The sequence below is a fragment of the Triticum dicoccoides genome, chromosome 3A (genome assembly GCF_002162155.2).
Source record: "Triticum dicoccoides isolate Atlit2015 ecotype Zavitan chromosome 3A, WEW_v2.0, whole genome shotgun sequence".
NCBI lineage: Eukaryota > Viridiplantae > Streptophyta > Magnoliopsida > Poales > Poaceae > Triticum > Triticum dicoccoides.
The window spans coordinates 689902127-689922869 of NC_041384.1; the positions used below are offsets into that span (position 1 = coordinate 689902127).

At 45.2% G+C, this 20743-nt stretch overlaps 1 protein-coding gene and 1 pseudogene across 1 annotated transcript; both read left to right on the top strand.

The window, feature by feature from the left end:
- Positions 1–538: 538 nt before the first annotated feature.
- On the top strand, positions 539–4937 carry LOC119270250 (annotated as a pseudogene).
- A 1986-nt stretch (positions 4938–6923) lies between these two features.
- Positions 6924–11581, top strand: LOC119272987 (cell division control protein 48 homolog C-like). The gene is made up of 10 exons (XM_037554316.1): positions 6924–7629; positions 7724–8337; positions 8669–8824; positions 9021–9137; positions 10121–10225; positions 10477–10542; positions 10648–10712; positions 10797–11004; positions 11136–11288; positions 11374–11581. The coding sequence occupies exons 1-10, from the start codon at positions 6924–6926 to the stop codon at positions 11419–11421; spliced, it is 2238 nt and encodes a 745-aa protein (XP_037410213.1). The 3' UTR covers positions 11422–11581.
- Positions 11582–20743: the final 9162 nt, after the last annotated feature.

Here is a 20743-nt window from a genome sequence, read left to right on the forward strand (position 1 = left end):
GGCTTTGGAAGAAGTCATGTTTGCTCTTTTAATAGTAGTATAGAAGACGTTCATCTAGACGGCGGACCGTTCGTGTAATATAGGCAGTAGGATGTGCTTAGGTTGATCTGATCTGACGGTACATGTTATTCTGTGTATAGTTTGATGTGTGGCTTTGGGAGAAGTCATGTTTGCTCTTTTAATAGTAGTATAGAAGACGTTCATCTAGACGACGGACCGTTCGTGTAATACAGGCAGTAGGATGTGCTTAGGTTGATCTGATCTGACGGTACATGTTATTCTGTGTACAGTTTGATGTGTGGCTTTGGAAGAAGTTATGTTTGCTTTTTTAATAGTAATATAGAAGTATAGATATAGATTGTACATTCTTCACTTGCCCCTCTACATTTGCTTTGAAAAACAGCATGCTGTCATCCGCAAACAACAAGTGGTAGTAATACGGGCCGCAGACTCGCTACATGGGCCGGCCCAGTCAGGGGACGCTCTGTGCGAATCGGGGCCAATTTGACGGAGAGACCTCCCCGCAAGCACGCACGCACGCACGCACGCCTAACCCTAACCCTAAGAATCCCCTCCCGCAACCAGGTCGTGTCTCAGGGCGCATCGCCGAAGGCCAAGCCCTCCCTCCCTCCCTAGCAGCGCCCCGCCCCGCCCCATCGATCCCGGCGGGACGCGCCGCCGGCGCCCCAGGCCCAAGCTCCGTCGCGCGCTCGACGGCGAGGGATGGATCCGATGGACATCGTGGGCAAGTCCAAGGAGGACGTCTCCCTCCCCAAATGTAAGCTCGCTCGTGCCGTTTCCTCGTCGTGCGCGATATGCTCAAAATTGACGACCTAGCTAGCCAGGGGGCGTTACGAGGCAGGGAAGATGAGCGATATGTATGGTGGGGAAAGTTAGGTCTGCGACTCTCATCCCATGACGCTTGCAATTGGACATGGGATTAGTTATGTAATGGAGCCCTTTTTCCGGCGAATTACGCCCACCTACTAATTACCCACGGGAGCAGCTTTTGGGGACATCTATCAGTTATAATAATGGTCAGATATTGATTTGCTTGAATCCTGGATTCAAAGTGTTTGACTGATACTTTGTGTCTACGGTTTGATTATAGTATTATAATTGATTCAATGCTATGCTTTTCGTTTCAGCAACAATGACCAAGATTATCAAGGAGATGCTACCGCCTGATGTTCGAGTAGCAAGAGATACACAGGATCTTCTTGTTGAATGCTGTGTAGGTAATTAAGAAATACACACTCCCTCTGCTTCATATTATATATTTGTCATCCTCTGTTTTCAAACTTTCACCAAGGCGCGCGCTAGCTCCATGAAAAATACTATCACCTGATTACCTCCGTGTCAAAAACGTCTTATAATTTGGTACAGAGGTAGTAACTTGCTTGGCAATGCTTATTGTTTATGCACTCGGAAGGTAGGTAGGAATACTAAGACAATATGAGACAGTTAGTATAGGCAGAAGCTGCACATCGTCTAACCTTGTCTATGTGGTTTTGATATATTCAGAGTTCATCAATCTTCTTTCTTCGGAATCCAATGACGTGTGCAGCCGGGACGACAAGAAAACTATTGCCCCTGAACATGTTATTAGGGCTTTGCAGGTTTTTTATCTTTCCATTTCCTCCTTCTACTTACAGTACACTGCATGATTACATTACTGTTTTTATTTGAGGAAACATAGTTACAGTATATGTTTTATTTTTCATCATTATGCATCAACATCTTAACTACTCATACTTCGATAAACATATACATATATTGTTTTGATGTTCTGATAAAGCCAATTGAATGCAATTCATAATATCTTAGATTATTACGACAGGGTGAGCTGCTGTGATATAAACTGGCATGGCAAAAACCTTCTGAAAACAGTCATACCGGTTCATAGGAATAATTTTTCTAATAAAGGGCCAACTCAAGAGGGCTCGTGTGACCCTCATTTCTGGAGAACTGTTGGAGTTTTATTTATAAATGATCCAAGCATCAATTCTTCAAAAGCTTAAATTTGATTTTTGAAAAAAGCCAAAATAACTGAGAACCAGCCAAAAGTAACCAGTTTGCTAACCACCCAGGCAGGTTTTCTTGTGGATAATAGAATCCTGAACCCAAAATTTCGGGCTCTAAAACATATTTGTGGATGATCTTCCTTTACAATAGTTAGTTTCTGCTTCTTTTTTTTGAACCAGGCATCACCCCTTTCCATTAATGAATAGCGGAAATACATCAGTTCTGAACCCAAACTGAGCACAAAAGGAAACGGGAAAGGGAGAGCGAGCTCAGCATCACCAGAAACCCACTGTGAACGTGCGTCATCGACACATTCACCATGGGGTGAAAACCCGACGACACTCTCACAAAAGATTATCCTAACAAAAGGAAAGGAGAATGTCCAGCACTCCAATGAGGAGACAGAACACATCCAAAGTATCACACCCACGCAAGGGGCAAACAGCACCACAAAAGAAAACAACCAGCAGAGGCAGCCTACAGGGACAACCCAGAGAATGGTCAGCGCCTTATCAGTTCTTCGCTCCATCATCCTGAGCAGCAGCACAAATGCGCATCAGGTTCTTCGCATTATCCTTGAGCATCGTTGCCCCTCGTCGCATAGCCTCATCCTCACTCTTCAGCAGACCTGCCCAATAATCCAGAAACACATGAAGAGAACACCACTTCAAAAGGGTTTTTTGGAAATCTGAGCTCAAAGGTCGCCTGGTTATGACAATTCCAGATGGCCCAACACATAGCTGCCAGACCAAAAGTATAAAAATTACTACCATCGGGTAGAAAGGTGTAGAACCACGGGTAATATTGCCAAACATTATATTAGGACAAAGATCAGTGCCAAAGACTGATCCCACGATTCTCCAGACCACCCTAGCCACTGGGCACAAGAAGAAGAGGTGTTGGGACGTTTCCCTTTCGCTGCAAAAAGTGCAGCGAGGATTACCCGCCCAGTTTCTCCTGGTCATAATATATCTAGTTTAACACGGCGTCTTGGAAAAGTTGCCAAAGGGATTTGAATCTTAAAGGGGATCTTAGCTCTCCAAATCCACTTAAAGTTGCAATCCGCAATATTTCTCTCTAGGAACTCATACATCGACTTAGTGGTAAAGATTTCTTTGGGGCCCAGAGCCCAAACCACCCTGTCAGGACTCAGGATCAGAAGAAGTGTTCAACCTGTTCACAAAGGAACACAACTCCCCCCATTGGGAGGCCAGAATAGGGTTCAGACGTCTCCTAAAGAAATCATTGACATTGATACTATGCCATGTTGCAAATGACAAAAAGCTCAGGAAACCTGACATATAAAGCCTGATTCCCATTAAGAGAGTCAAACCACAATCTAGCGATATTACCTGACCCAAGAACCACCTTCGTACAAGCCATATAGTGGAATCAGAGAACTTGCTTTTCACCGTGGCCACCGAATCTCACTTATGGTACTTTGCCTTAATAATATCTTGCCAATCAGTGTATTTAGGCAAACAGCTTGGTGCATGAGATATGCATTTAAAAAAAAACTGGCAAACAGATTTGCCTGCTCAAAATGAATCAAGCCATCACGGCAGTTGTCATTACAGTTTACAGACAATAATTGTTCATCGGGGACAAACATGGCCATTGACCATAGTTCAAACAGATGAAGACTGAAATAAGAGAAGAGACCAGAATAGCACATAATGAGGCTTGCAGTCAACCATCATCAGCGTCCACACTAGTCAATTAATTCCTTAAGATACGAACTGAACTGACATCGCATGAGATAGATATTACTAACCTGCATGTGGAATTCGTAATTGTTTTCTTAATTATCTTTCTATCCACAGGATCTTGGCTTCAAGGAGTATGTTGAAGAAGTTTATGCAGCCTACGAACAGCACAAGCTTGAAACTCTGGTTTGTACTGCTGTGCACCCGCAAGACTATGCGTACTGTTCCCTTTTCTAATGTTGCAGAGTATATTGACACTTCCTCTTGCGCAGGACTCTCCAAAAGCAACCAAGTTCACTGGTATAGAGATGACTGAAGAAGAAGCTGTTGCTGAACAGCAGAGAATGTTTGCTGAAGCCCGAGCAAGGATGAACAATGGAGCTGCCAAACCAAAGGAGCCTGCATTAGAACCACAGAATCAACCCCAACAGCCCCCACAACCTCATCTGCAGCTGCATCCCCAAGCACAGCAGCCTCCACAACCTCAACCGCAACTGCATTATCCTCAATCACAGCAGCCCCTGCAACCGTTTACTCAGGCTCCACCACAGCAACCCCTGCATCCTCAACTGCAACAGTATACTCAGGCTCCACCACAGCAACCCCTACAACCTCCACTGCAGCTGTATCCTCAGGCTCAACCTGAGCAACCGCTGCAGCCTCAATCCTCAGGATCAACCACAGGAACCTGTGTAATCTCAGCTGCAGCTCCATCTGCAACCGGCACCACTGCTGCTGCAACCTCCGCCCCAGCAATCCCCGCAATCTCAACTGCAGCTCCATCAGCAACCCCAGCCGACGCTAGTGCCGCCGCCGCAACCTCAACCCCAGCCACCTGAACTGCAGCAGCCCCAGCCGCTAACACAACTGCAAGCGGAACATGGCCTGGACTGGGACAGTTAGTGGTTCGGAACATGTAGCGTCACTATAAGTTAAGACTGCCCCCTTTAAAATTGTGCGTTAGGTTTGCCTGCATCTTGTACAATGTAAATCGTGTGTGATTTCAGCCACCGTGTCTAATAATCTGAAGCTCTCTAGTAAGCGATGTACTTACTGCGCTGGGTACTGTGTTTATGACTGCTGTAGTCTCATGGTATTGTGTGTGACGTGTCAGAAGCTACTCCATTACCAGTGTAATCAATTGCCTAACTTAATGTTCACCCGTGATGATAGTAATTGATTTCAGTGTGCTACTGTTGGTTGAACCATTGGTTGCAAGATGCCATCACAAATACTGAAGTTTATTACTTATACATGCTCAATGTTCAATTTTCTACTGGGTACTGTTCATTTTGGCTTGTGCAGTCACTAGTTTTACACATTTCGGCATTCTCGCATAAATTGTTTGCAACTGATCCACCTTTTTTTAGAATAAACTGATCCACCATCTTCTACTGTATCACTTGGGAGATGGCTGTTGGTTCAGTGGTTAGCACCAGTGTTTCAGTTCATGGATGCCTGATGCCAAGTGAATTGCTTTCCTTTGGGCTACAAATCTTTGTTGGATTTTGAATTAAGGAGCAACCATTCCAACTCCAAAAAAACAAACAACCTGTGGATATGGTACCAAAAATGTCACGGGAGCAGCGGCCCAACCGAATGTAATATCAGACGTCCAAAATTGTGACAGAGAAGTGGCCCAACAGGTTTAGTGATTGTTCGTAGCGATCAAAGCGAGCGGGCGTTGGATTAAGATAACTAATCTGAGGGTCAGAAATGCCTAAAAATGATGATCGAACAGCTGCAAATGCTATTAATGGTTCAAGAGGGCAGGAAAGCTGCACAATTTTAATGTCTCCCCCAAACCAGACCCCAAAACCTACCCACCCGCCGCCATCTCGGCCTACCTCCTCTCTTCCGTCCTCCAGCTAAAGGAGTGGTGTCCTCCTTCTAATTTTTTTTTGAAGAAACATGGTACAAACGTAGATACTCACATACACGTATGCACACTCGCCCTATGAGCACCCCCGAGAGATTGAGCCGACAAATCTTAAGATTGATGAAGTCCCCATAGATGCCTCGTAGTTGATGGACACGCCATACCGCCGGAAAAATAGCGCCCAAGAACCTAATATAAATTCAGGAAATATGCGAGCACCCATTCTAAGTATGACATTTAAACCTGGGTGGGTTGATTCCACCACAAGGAACCTAACCATCTATTAGTTCACTCTTTGATGCTTTTTTGTCATGTTTTTTCGTTGGTTTTTGTTTCACAAGCTGCATCTGCGAGGTGGCGGTAGCAATGACGCATTGGAATAAGGTTTCTTTGGTCTCTCTGTACCTTGATGGGCCAAATTTGATGTTAACGAACGGTCTGCGAAGGTATGTGTCATCAGATTGTTGGTTCTTTTCGGATCTTGACAGTTAGTGTGTATATAAGGGAAGCAAACTGGTTATTGGTGCATCGACTTCGACATCTTCATTCCTTTTGTTCTGCGGCAATGTCCACTAACTACAACCCTCGAGATTGGCATTGCAAACCTAGGCTGCGTGGGGTGCTGCCCCAACTGATGTTTCTTTAATGACTATTAGATCTTGTTATTCGTGGCAAATCGCTATTGCGGTCCTCAAAGCCTTGTAGGGCGATGGTGTTTGCAGGTGTCTCTAGTCCTTACTGCCTGATCAACGTATTTTTCAAGCTCCAATGGATGATGAGCAAGTGAAGAAAGAAGAAGACTAATATGTTTTTCCATGTAATCTTACTTTTCAAATGTCATTTTGTGTCTTGTTCTTCGATTGTCCTGTGTTTTTCTTGATAAATATATTGCTCTTTTCGTTTCAAAATAAGTGTCGTTGATTTAATACAACTTTATACTCCATCCGTTTCTTTTTACCCTGCGTATAAAATTTGGTCAAAGTCAAACTACACAAAGTTTGACCAAATTTATATCAAAAAATATGAACATCTACAATATTAAAACTATATAATATGAAAATACATGTCATGGTGCATCTGATAATATTGATTTCATATTGTAAATGTTGATATTTTCTAATATAAAATTAGTCAAAGTTTACAAAGCTTGACTTTGACCGAACTTTATATGCAAACTAAAAAAAACAGAGGGAGTACTAAATCAGCTACACTTATTTTGAAACTGAGGAAATAGTATAAATATAAATCAGATGCCAATGTCTTTTCTTAAATAAAAAATCCCAAACCCTACCCACCCGCCGCCGCCGCCGTCAATGGCGAAGCGCCCGCGCCGGTCCTACTCCCTGGAGTCCCGCGTACGCCGAATCATCCTATCAGATGCCGGCCTCGCCATCCCCGGCTCCTCCGCCGACGACGTCGCCCGCGCCATTCGCTCCCGCCACCGCGAGTACCAACGCTACAAGCTTGAGTTATTCGCCTCCGTCGTCCGCCGTGCCATCTCCTCCCTACCTCCTCCCGGCGATTCCTGCTCCGACGACAGCGCCCCCGGCTCCTCCCGCCGCCGCAGCAGCCATGACGCCACATCGTCCTCCACCACCACCCATTCGCAAGCGCCGCCTTCCCCCGCATATGACGTCACGAAATCGCTGCTGCGCTCCTGCTACTCCTCCCAAACATCCAAACGAGACCCCGACGCTGACCAGCAGCTCGAGATGGAGCTCGCCGTGGAGAAGGCTCTCATGCGGCCTGATGCTCAAGGAGGCCACGGTGGGCAAAAAAGGGTAATGTTTGCTGACCTCGGGGGCATGGAGTCGGTGACAGAGCTGCTGATGCTGGAGGTGGTGGTCCCGCTGTGCCATCCGGAGCTGCCGCTGCACCTTGGAGTGCGGCCCGTGTCCGGGATTCTGCTGCACGGACCGCCAGGCTGTGGGAAGACCACGCTTGCCCAAGCAATTGCCGACGAGACCGGCGTGCCGTTCTACCCAACCTCGGCGACCGAATTAGTGTCTGGTGTCTCCGGTATGCGTCGGTTCTTAATCTGCACCAAGTTTGTGCATTACTAGCTCTTCTTGTGGATAAAGTTTAGTTATCGGGAGTAATTTTGTTCTTGCAGGAGGTTCTGAGGAGAACATCAGAACCCTGTTTAACAAGGCATACAGGACTGCTCCCTCAATTGTATTTATAGACGAGATAGATGCGATTGCGTCGAAGCGGGATGACATGCAGCGAGGAATGGAACGACGGGTGGTTACACAGTTGATGACATGCATGGATGAATTCCAGAACATTCCATCTGATGCCGATGACATGGAGGATGATTCACAATCATACGAGAAGAAGCCTGGCTATGTTATTGTTATTGGAGCTACAAACAGACCTGATGCTGTCGACCAAGCGCTTCGAAGACCAGGAAGGTTTGATCGGGAAATATATCTTGGTGTTCCCGATGAGAATGCCCGGAAACAGATACTGGAGAGGCTCACCCGAAAACTTCGATTGCCCCCGAAAGGCCAGTTTGATTTGTTGAAGATAGCAAAGGCCACGCCAGGATTCGTTGGTGCAGACTTGAAGGCGTTGGTTGATACAGCAGGGAGTGCAGCTATAAAAGGATTTTTTAATGCTAGAAAAGACAAGTTTCTCAAGGAAGGAAACAACCTGGACTACTTGAAGCATCCTTTGGATAAACACGAGGTGCAGCGCCTAAGTATTATTATGGATGACTTTGGGGTAATTAAGCTTTCCATCTTTTACATGTACACCCCTAGCTAGAATTCTTACATTTATCTCATCTAGTTTAAGATTTGTACTATTCAATAATGATCTTTCTCTCTCTCTCTTATTTGACTGTGTGTTGTTGAAGTATATGATGTGTGTTGATTTCATGGTTTCCAAGTTGACGTGGATGGTCATTTATGTTATTTTCTTGTCAAAAGTATGTTGTTCATATTACATTGCTTTTCTTCTTGTGCTGTGTGCTTTTTCATCCTGTTTTCTTCTGTTATTAGCTTTCCGTAGTGGGACCCATTTCTAACATACCTTGTTACTTCAATCGCTAAAGGAAGCCATTAAAGATATAGTTCAACCATCATTGAGAAGAGAAGGATTTTCTTCTGTGCCTGATGTCACATGGGCTTGTGTCGGAGGTCTTGATTCATTAAAGAAGGAATTGAACCGCTCCATCGTTCGATGTATCAAGTACCCTGAATATTATAAGGTGCATCATCTTAACTTTCTTCATTCTGTTATATGGTTTCAATAGTGATTTGGTCCCATAAAAGTTCAGTCCTCTTCACAGTATGGACAGCTAATCGAATCATAAGACATCCATGGCGCTTATTTGAAATATTGTTTTCAAGCAATTTCTTTAACATTCTCTTTATCCTTTATTTGTGTTTTCATGTCCTCTCAAGAAATTTGGAGTAAACATGCAAGCTGGTGTGTTGCTGTTTGGACCTCCGGGCTGTGGGAAAACACTAATAGCAAAAGCAGTTGCACACGACGCAGGGGCTAATTTTATTCATATTAAGGTAGATTGATGCTTAGATTTCCATATTCTCAGTCAGTATACTCCTTCCATTTTCGTGGAAATTGCTTATTTACCGCTGATTATTGCTCATTCAAAAGAGTGTTGCTTGTTTAACTGTCAAAAACGGAATTGATTGCTCACATGCTATCGACTGCTAAGTGGCTGCTAAACTCCGTCGTTTAAATGGTTTTAAATTTATCTTTTCCTTTCTTTCTAAACGAGCATAAAAATATTACTCTGTACCTTATCTGTCACTAGAGAGAATGAACAAAGTGACGGTGCAGTTACCATTTTTTGCCTTTGCGACATCAGCATTGGCTTCTAATGATTCTGGATGAACCTCTTTGCCATTCTGGCATCTATATCCACAGCCCTTGCGAACTGGATATTGTTGTCGCCCATTTCCTTCTCTTGCCCTTGCTATTCTCAAAATACTTCTTTGGACATTGTTGCTGCCCTTTCTTTGCTTGCCCTTGCTACTCTCGACACCACTCTTTTGCAACCATAGAATCGCATCATCCGGTAATAGTGTTGAAGTGTATATGTGGATTGCCTAGCCCTTTCCATCAGTTCGGAATCTTGGTTCGTTCCATTGGCCAGTGCATGAAGCTTGACAAATAGTACCTCTTGCAGCCATGGAATCCCATCCATGGAAGCCGCTGGCAGCCGGATTTTTTTTTTTACAAATCAATTGATCTGGTTATTGTGCTGGTGCTGTTGTGAGTGGACCTTCTGTTCAACTGAGTTGAGGGTAGTTTTGGCATTACCGGGAGAAACTAACAGCTCTATACGATTTAACTGAAATCTTTTAATAGGATAATGGCGATGGTATGTTGGCAACGAATTGAGTTTTACAATGCTAACTACGCAACATTCATTTTTTAATAGCAAGTGAGCTATTGAGGAGTTATTCAGTGGTAAATAAGCAATTTCCTCTTCAGTTCTGTACAGACTGCTCAGATATTTCTTTCTCTGGAACTTTAGGGTCCTGAAGGATTGAACAAGTATGTTGGGGAGAGTGAAGCATATATAAGGAGGACATTCGCCCGTGCACGACTCAACTCCCCGTGCATTTTATTTTTTGACGAGGTAAAATTTCTGTTTAGCTATTTTTGTATTCCCTCCGTTCAGAAATAAATTTGAACTAAAACAGCGTCACTTGTTTCCAAATGGAGGTAGTATACTTTAATCTGTTGATGGGAACTTGGCTCAGTCTCTTAACAAATTTGCATGTTTGGTACATTTGTGCTACTGGAAGTGACCAGCAACTTGTGGGTCTTGGTTGTGAAGGTGCTTTTCTCATCATATGTTTCTCAAGTGTTTATTGACTGATGTGCCAGATAGATGCTTTGACAACAAAAAGAGGTATGGAGGGAGCATGGGTTGTTGAACGTCTCCTAAACCAGGTTTGGACATCTTATGTATCACCTGTATGTTTGGCAAAATACCGAGATTCTTTATTAATTTGTTTGTTCCTTTGCTCAGCGTTATTCTACTTGTTCTGATCGCAGTTACTTATTGAACTTGATGGTGCTGATCAGCGTGAAGGTGTTTATGTTATTGGAGCTACAAATAGGTATTGTCAGCCACCGGGTTGTTCCTTTTTACTTATTTGTCCTTGAAAGGAAGGCGTCAACATGCAGTTTCATGTATGGTGCAGAATTGATGTGATAGATGATGCTCTTCTACGGCCTGGTAGATTGGGGCAGAAGTATTTTGTACCTTTGCCCAGTGCTAATGAGCGGCATTCGATATTAAAAGCCCTAATATGTTCTCAGAGAAAACCTGTATCCTGCACTGTTGATTTGGATGCATTTGCACGTCGTGAGGAGTGCAACAATCTCTCTGGCGCTGACCTAGCATTGCTGGTAATTTCTGTGCCTTTTCATTGAGTTGTCCCGTTAGAAAATTTTCAAAGTGGGCATTCTTTAATTCTTTGTGATGAAGCATGTACTTTAAGAGAACATCAAGGCAACTCACACACATGCTTCCTTCTTAGGTGGACGAAGCAGCCAAGGAAGCTTTGGATGAGAGTTTGGAACTCCTGGAGAATGGGGCATTATCAATAAGTTCACTGTGTTCAGTTGCTTCGATTGAATTATCGCACTTTGAGCAAGCTCTGTCTAAAATAAAGCCGTCGGTGTCAGAACAGGTACATGACATTCTGATAACCATTTATTTTGCTTCACCCTCTTATAGGAGCATGTCTTAACTTTTCTTGCTGTTGGTCATCACAGCAAAGGAAGCACTACGAGGCCTTGTCACAGAAATACTCGGCAATGTAACTGATCCATCACCATGTATCTGGGTGCCTCGGGAACCATCTTGATCTCTAAATGAGGGTTCCATGTATTATCTATATAAATCAGTTAAGAGTAGTACTAGGATGGATGCCTTCAAATTGCGTCATTTTTCATTTCCGAATGCACCTTTGTGCAGCGGGTATGCAAGGATATTACAATTTTCAATGGTCTTAATGTTGAATATGATCATAAAAGGGAGGTCCTTGTGTTGCGTTCCTTTTTTTTACCTTCACAAAGTCCGTTCATTCCACAAAAATGATATTTTTTTTGCATGAAACCAAAACCCTTCTTAAAATAGTCAAATCTTAAAAAACCCTGCTATTTTTCATTTCGAACGAACCTTTGTGCTACATCTATGCATGGATATTTCAATTTTCAACGGTTTTATTGTGGGATGTGATCATATACCAACATTAAGGCATCGGATCCCTTCAGAATTCTGAAGTTAAGCTCCTTATGTTGCATTCCTCTTCTTTTTCTTACCTTCATGAAGTCCGCTAATTCCACAAAAACAAAAATGTTCCATCAAATCGACACCCTTATATCAAAATAATCGAATATTGTGCAAGAAATCCTCCAATAGCTGGTCTTAAATACTCCCTCTGTTCACTTTTATAAGAAGTTTTAGATGGTTCAGACAGCTCCCAAAACAGTTCAAAATAAGATCTAACCTATGACATACTGGTCTTAAATAAGAGGTATTGCTCACGAAGATCTAACCTACGACATACTGGTCTTAAATAAGAGCTATTGCTCACAAAGATGTAACCTACGACATACTCGCTCCGTTCCATAATATAAGGTGTATTGATTTCCGTGCAAGTCAACCGTTTGAATGTTTGACCAAGATTATACAATAAAATAACATCTGCAATACCTAATCGATAAAATATGAAGCTACTTTTTAAGATGGATCGAATGATATAAATTTTGTATTGTGGATATTGATATATTTTGCTAAAAACTTGGTCAAACATGCACTCGTTTGACTTAAAAAAAAATAAAGGGCAGTACTCTGCGCCGGCACACCGGCGCAAGTTTCGGCCGGTCCACCCAGCGCCGTTCGATATAAAAACGCATAATCGTCAGATCTGTCCCGCACCGCATCCCCTTTCGTCATCTTCCCCCACGGGAAAAAGAGGAGAAAAAAGGAAGCGCCGCAGCTCGCGGGATCCCGCACGCTAGCCTGCGCTGCCCTCATTTGGACCACCGCTGCCCCTGCTCGCCGCCGGTGAAGCAAAACATGACCCGCCTTCACCGCCGCCGCGCGAAGCAAAAAAATTACCGGTTCCAGCAAAATCAAAAGACGGTGGTAGAAATTTTTAGGTTGGTTCAGCAAAAATCAAAAAAATACTAGGGGTGGTAGCAAAAACTCCTTATGCTTCCAGCAAGACTCTGGTAGTAGAAAATGGCGTCTCCGGTAGTAGCAAAAATCCAAAACGGTTGCAGAAAAAAAAAGCCGTCGCCGCCGTCGACCAAGACCGTTGTGGATGGAGGGAGGGTAGGCAGAGATGCACGGCGGAGCAGCAACAACTAGTGCTCCATGGCCAGAGGAGGAGTGGAGGGAGAGAGGAGGAATCGAGCTCAAGAGGGCTTCCATGGTGAGAGGGATTTGATGAAGAAAGATAGATGCAGGTGCGACTGAGGATAAGGTAGCGGTGTGTGATGGGGAAAGGTAGCGGTGCGGGGCCAAGTCAGGTGCGTGTCGCGAGTGACCGGCCGAATACTCGGTCGGCGCACCGGGCACAAACATTATCCAAAAATAAATACACCTTATATAAAGAAATGGAGGGAGTACATAATTATCACTCAAGCGGATGAAACCAAGAATTTGAAATACAAAATAGAGATGAATTGTTCTTACAAGAAAAACTGCTAAAGTTTGGTGCTATTTTCAGCAGATTTCCGAAAGCATAGGGCTGGAGAGTGCAGAGACAACCACGAGTGCTGAACAACTAATACCATTTTCTTAATTCAATCATCCTCACGGTAAAGAAAATACCTTGATTGGTTCTAATATACCATAGAGTAATCCAAGTAGTCACTGGTTACAATTGACATCCAGTAAGAACAAGTAATAGAAAATGATTTAGTGTGATTTAAAATAGAGTACGAAATGTGTTTTCGTATCTGAATCTGCCATACACTTAGATGTTGGGTTTCCTCCCATATTTTTCAGCAAAGATGCACCATGGGACTCAGTTGAGCCATACGTTTTAACCCACTCTTGCACTGGTTTGGCTTCTTGTGTGCTTGCACATTGCATGTAACTTACGATATACTCATGTTTTCAGTTTCCTCCCACATCTAAAACACGATAACATGATAGCTCCCACATCTAACTTTGCTCCATTTCTCTAATTTTGCGTGACTGATACAAACGGTCATGCCTCTAATTTGCTGCATTCCTATTCCGAGTTGCTTATTTATCAAGCCTGTAGGGGGAGCTCATCATAATTGTACCGTAGTTGGTCATTACATAGTTGTGGAGAGAAATGCGAATGTGATGACAGGTCATGCATTTAACATTTTTTTGCGAAATAAGTTGATGCATTTAGCAATGATGCTGTGTATACTTTGTCACGAAATTTGTGCCCCCGAGGGTGTACATGTCCATGGTGCAGTGCGGGTACATGTACAAGCAGGACATGGAAGGCGACAAGCCGACAAGGTCCTAAAGTCAGTGCTTGCGACGCTCAAGGGAATTGCTGGCAGTGCTAATGAGCCCGCCATGATGGATTGAGTGTGTAGGAGCCTTGACCAGGAGGACGATTCTGACTCGGCGAGAGGCGGGGAAGCACATGCACGGATGGTTCATGTGCTTGGGCATCAATCACATGCGCAGGTTCCTGCAGAAGAACTTCGGGTCCAGCGTTTCCACTGTCAAGCCAGATCATGATAAGACGATGCCAGTATGAATGTGATACATGATTAAGCTATATTGAATTACCACATTTTAGAACATGTCATCTATGGCCTGGCCCGCCAACTTGGGGCCCCGCAATAGAGAGGGTCATCACCAATCCTTGGCCTTCCTCTGGTGATACTAGCAGGACCAGACGGTCATGACCACCTTCCTTGAGTTGATGACCGAGGACATCCTCACACCCGCCGGACCTAAGCCGCTCCCTGAGTTGGAGCCACTGGTCGCGTCGATCATGTCGTCCAGCCATTTAGCCCCAACAACTTCAAAGCCTTCTTCTTCAATTTGGAGAGCTCGTAGCAGCTACATCACATGTGCCCGATTGTGGGATACGAACATGTCGTGAAGCGTCTTCCACACCGTGGCTGAGGTGGTGAGCTATGTCCTTAATCATCAACCCAAGGAGGGCGATCAGATCATGACCGTCTGGTCCTGCTGGCACCAGTGGAGGAAGTCTTGAGCTTGGCACGCTCTTGGAGGGGTCTTTGGTTCCTTCAACGACGGTCCGTGGCAGCTAGCAGGTAACAACGCGACGATGGAGCAACTCTATAGCCGTACATGTCATCACTCATCAGAGCTGAGGGCTAGGACGGCTTGTGTTTTCCACGAGGAAATTTTCTCTCACTCGGTGCAGCTTGATGCGGTTTCTGATCTACGCGATCGAGACCTGAGGAAATGTGCTGGTATTGTCACGAGGATGCCGGCGGAGGTGGAAACGATGGCACCAGCAGTGAAAGGGAGACGAGATCGGGCTTGGATTACCATATCAGAGATAATGGGTTTGCCGTTGTTTGAATAAATACGAGGCATACCGTCAATCATTCAAAACCTAAGCAATCAAACAAGCACGACACTGAGATTTGTTAATAAGTTTTATCAATATGGCTACATCTTCGAGGCATGACTACGAGCGCTCCTCCCCGTGACACCGTCACAATACCGCACACCGGTCACTCGAGCACCGGCACATGCCGCCGGCTCCCCCTTGCGCGCCTGTGCTCTTATGTTGTCATAGGCTACATCATGTGTCTACCCTCGCTATATATGAGAGACCTAGGATACAAGTGTCCTACTAGGACACGACTACATATCATATGTAAACACAATACAACCACAAGTCCAACTGTAACCTACCTTGTACACAATATTCGACACAACTCCAATAAACTCCACCTTGCCGAATATTCTCCATCACCTTGAATTTGTCCATGCATCAAACTTCCATGTACATTGGACTTGAGCTTATCCCACGAGAACCGCTGCTACTCCAAAGACTCCATATGACTCCTCCTGCAACTTGTAGTCCATTTTTTCTTGACCACAGTCAACACTGGAGCAAAATTAAGTTTCTTGTTACTCTAGTCCATTCTCCCAACTTTCAGAGTATCCGTTCAACGCCATCACACACTGATCACTCACCTGTGTGAAAGTGAACAACTCACATATTGGGTGTCACACATAAGAGTTGCCTGAACTCAACATCACCGCTCATTTCTTGACCGTCTGTCTGAAACTTGAAGAAATTTCACCATTGCATGTAGTCACCCTGAGTCAAATTCGCAATTGTCTCACCACATGTATGACCACCAGAGCCCTGGCCCGTCTCCGTGTCCCGTGTGCACCGCACGCCTCGCCGCTATTACCGCGTTGAGCCTGCGCTGTCCCGGTCGAGTCTCAAGGGTCGCGAACCCACACCACTCAACCCCCACTGCAGAGTACCACCGATCATCACCAACCGATGACGAGTTTTACGTTTTCACCAGACCACTGAGCTCCAGTCCGAACTGCATGTCACTCGCTTTTCCCCCTTACTAAATAGGCTTCGATTCCCTGGATCCTTACACCATAGCCCCTCGATCCAGCTCCACCTTGAACATGACTCCATGGTAGATGATCAGTCCACCCCACGCCCCGTCGTCTTCAAGCTCTCATGTGCACCGTCTTGAATCAACCTTGCGCCATAGCCTTGTCGAAGCCACACAAGCACTCAGGCCTGTGCCATGTGTTTTCACGTCCCAGAAGTCGGCCATCATCAGCACCACGCTCCTATGTCGTCATCATCGAAATCACCACCGTTTTCTGTACCAACCGACTCACGTCGATCCATCAGACTGACAAGTCTGACCCAGCCGAACATATCCAGCTACATGACATGCTCCAAACTCCTCAAGCCGTCACCGTATCCAACGCCGTCCATACACAAAAGTGTACCTGCAAAGAAAACCAAAGCAAAATCCCTCACAGCCTTCCCGTGTGAACAACACACGTATATAGCTCCTGGATTTATCTTCTTTCTTTCTTCTTGATAGCATCCCGGTCTCGACTAGTCTTTGTGCCAATTTTTTCCCAAACAAATCTCCGTCACGTATGTAACAACAGCATCTCTCCGGAGCACAACACAGCCACTCACTCCTGCACATCGCACCACAGTAGCACCACCTAGGCCATCGGCTGCCTGGCCTGCCTCTCCTGGGCCGCCTCCAACAGCCTCGCACCAGTGGGCTTCGTCCGGCGCGCATCGCCTGCTGCTAGGCCTCAGCCTTGAGCCGAAGCACCACACAGCTCGCTCAGCGCCAGCCACGCGCCCGTTATGCCGCCGCCGCTATTTGTGATTCCTACTGCCGCACGGGTCTTGCTTCGACGCGCTTCTGATCCGTCTTCTTCAATTCGCTGGTGACATTAGCAACTGCCCTGATCGAACGCGCAAGTACCGCGTGACAACGATCCGCTCCATCGCAATGGTTCTGCACCGCGATCCAATTCAACGATCTTCTTGCAAAGCGCTCCTCTAGATCAACAATCCGCAGCCACCGAGCAACCTAGCTCTGATACCATTTATTTGAATAAATTCGAGACATATCGTCGATCATCCGAGGACCAAACAATCAAACAAGCACGACACCGAGATTTGTTAACGAGGTTCATCAATATGGCTACATCTCCGGGGCATGACTACGTGCGCTCTTCCCCGTGACACCGTCACAATACCGCACACCGGTCACCCGGGCACCGGCACATGCCGCCGGCTCCCCCTTGCGCGCATGTGCTATTATGTTGGCATAGGCTACATCGTGTGTCTACCCCCGCTATATATAAGAGGCCTAGGATACAAGTGTCCTACTAGGACACGACTACATGTCCTATGTAAACACAATACAACTACAATATTCGACACAACTCCAACAGCCGTGATCCATTAGCCCCAACGACTTTCATTTACTACAATAGTATATACGTGACTGCCAAGATTATACAAGGATTACGCCAAATCAATCTACGGTCGCGTAGGTAATCAACACATTACAACAGAAGAATCAATTAGCCATAACTACCTGATACGAGTACACATGTAAAAACCAGCTATGGACAATCGGGCACCAGTGAATTTGACGGATGGTCTACTATGAGTGAAATACGTTATCACCGACGAACAGGAAATGAGGACCGGCAGTGGTGACCGAGCTGCCGGCAACGGGAAGGAGATGATCGATGCTCATCAGTGTTGACAGCGCTACGAATGACGAAATCCATCGGTGATCATCCAACTCAACATTGATGGTTGAGGATTAGTGATCGTCTGTTGGGGTAATCTGAACATGTATAGCACTCCCTCCGTAAAGAAATATAAGAGTGTTTCACTATAGTTATTTAGAAACGCTCTTATATTTCTTTCTAGAGGGAGTACAATACTAGTTAGTTGGTTATGGTAGGTCTCGTGCCCTAGACTCCTAGTAGAGTATGAAAGTTCATGACTTGATCGGTTTACTTTCTGCACATATTGTGGTTGTATGCATTGCCATGATGCAGAGGTCTGGGGCTACCCTCCCTTTCACCAGGAAAAAAACACACACATTGTAGCATCCGAGTCGGGCTGTGTGCCATACTGTGCTTTCAGTCCGAGTCTAATTGTAAGAGTCTTGGTCGTGGGTTACATAAGCAATTGTAAACCACCGGAAAAACACAAAGAGATGATTCCAGCAATATATAATGGTACGCATTTACAGAAGCTTTACTTTTCCTAATTATTCATCATCTCATCTCAGCACCTCTGTACGTATATAAATTATTCACGCCATTTGATAACTAACTAAGGTACACATGACTTCCTGCAAATAAGAGACGCTGGTTACAGTTGCTCCTAATATATAGAAGAGTAACCCAAGTAGTCCCCTGGTTACAATTGCCATCCAGTACGTCGTACTTCTGTTTGGAATGGAGTACATAGTGTGTTTTCATAATACAATTGAATCTGCCACACACAACGAATGCTGCATATCTGAATCTGCATAGAGCTAATTAACACGTCTGGAAGGCCAAACTCCTTGCCGGCCTCCAAAATCTCGCCAATAACCTTTCGGCACCATCTTCAAGAGCTCCTTGGAGGTTGATGCCGGGGCCGGAGAGCGACTGAGATGTCGTCCCGTAGCTCGTTGTTGCAAGGGCGCTTCTCGGTGGCAAGATGTACTTGTCCGGCAGGGACTTTGGCGAGGGCTTCCTCCCACATTTATCGCAAATAAGTGCTATTGCACTCAAACGATGGTAGGGACAAGGCTCACCAAGAAAACCAGCATAGAAATCAATCTCCTGCTCTTGCTTTGGGACTGCTGATAGTTGAGCCATACATTTATCCCGCTCTTTCACTGGGTTGGTTTCTTGTGTGCTCAATCGTTGTATGTAACTTGTGATATACCAGTGTTTTCAGTTTCCTCCCACATCTCAAACATGAGAACATGATAGCTCACACAACTCGAACATGACACAGATGGAGAGGTCTTTAATTTTGCGGCATTCCTATTCGAAGCTGCTTATATAGAGCTCATCATGGTTGTACTGAATTGGTCATCACATAGTTGTGGAGCGAAATGCAAATGTGATTGTAACGGGTCATGCATTTAGCAATGAGGTTGTATACTGCTTCACAACCGAGCTAATCAAGTTCAGTTTTACTGGTTATGCAACTATCATGGCAATTACGCTAGCAAAGTGAACTTGTATAACAGTCTAATCATTTCTTGTTTCTTTCACACGAAGTAAAAATAAATTTTCCTACGCTCCTCTTGTTACGCCAATTCTTTAAGATTTCAAACAAAATGAGCCTATTTGATTTTTCTCCCCATGCGCAAATGATATGTGGATTTAATGGCAAATATAGATCATGAGGAGGGGAAAAAAGAGGCAATGCAAGTTGGAATGCAACATAAGATTAAGATAGACCGACACTGTTAATACATTTTTAAGTTGGAATGCAAGTTGGAATGCAACATAAGTATACTTTTGGTCCCTTTACTCTTTGGGAAGTCTAGATTTGGTCCTTCATTTTTAAAACGAAGAGTAAAATAGTATAAAACTATCACTTTTCGGGTTATGGTTTCAAAGACCTGCCAGTTTTTAAACTGTGACTGATACCTACCAAATTAGTGGTTGACTATTTCAAAAAGAACCCAAATTACTGGTTTGTTAAATTTTAACCCGTTTCCTGAAAGGTCAGGCCCGCACTTAGTAAACCGTTTGTTTGATCGTTAAGTTACACGTGAGGCCGACATGTCAGCTCTCTCTTCCTCACATGTGAGCCCTCTCCTTCTTCCTGGTTCCAAGGGTGCCGCCATCTCGCGGGTCACCACCGCACACCTACCGGCCAGCAACCGCCGATGACTCACCACCTCCTTTGCGTCCAACAACGACAGCCCCGCCAGCCGCTCGTCCATCGCGCTTCTCCAACTCGGACGACCACCACATTAGTAACAGAAGAGGGCAGCCACACTAGTACCGAAGGGTGCTATTAAGCCTCCCCCCCAAAACCCCGATAGCACACAATTGGCAAAAACCGTGTACGGTGTACTACATCACATACGGTTCAAAAACAAACTGTGTGTGATGTCAAAAGATCACAGGTACATCACATGTGCCCGATTCAGGGATATGAACATGTCGTGGAGCGTCTTCCACACCATAGCTAAGGTGGTGAGCAATGTCATCTCGCCGAGGATGTCCTCGATCATCAACCCAAGGAGGGCGATCAAATCATGACCGTCTGGTCCTGCTGGTACCCGTGGAGGAAGTCTGAGCTTCCCACGCTCTTGGCGGCGTCTTTGATGCCTTCAACGATGGTCTGTGGCAGCTGGCAGGAAATGGTGCGACGATGGAGCATCTCTATAGCCATAGATGCCATTAGAGCAGAGGGCTGGGACGGCTTGTGTTTTCCATGAGGAAATTTTCTGTTGGGCTGCTAGTTGAGCCGCTAGCTGAGCCGCCCGCTCGTCCTCCTGACGTATCCGATCCTGAACCGGGTTATACCCGCCGGGCTGGTTCCGGCGCTGAGCGTTACTTGACAAGGCCTCTGACTCCATGTGTCTACTGTAACTCGGGCTCCGATTTTGACGA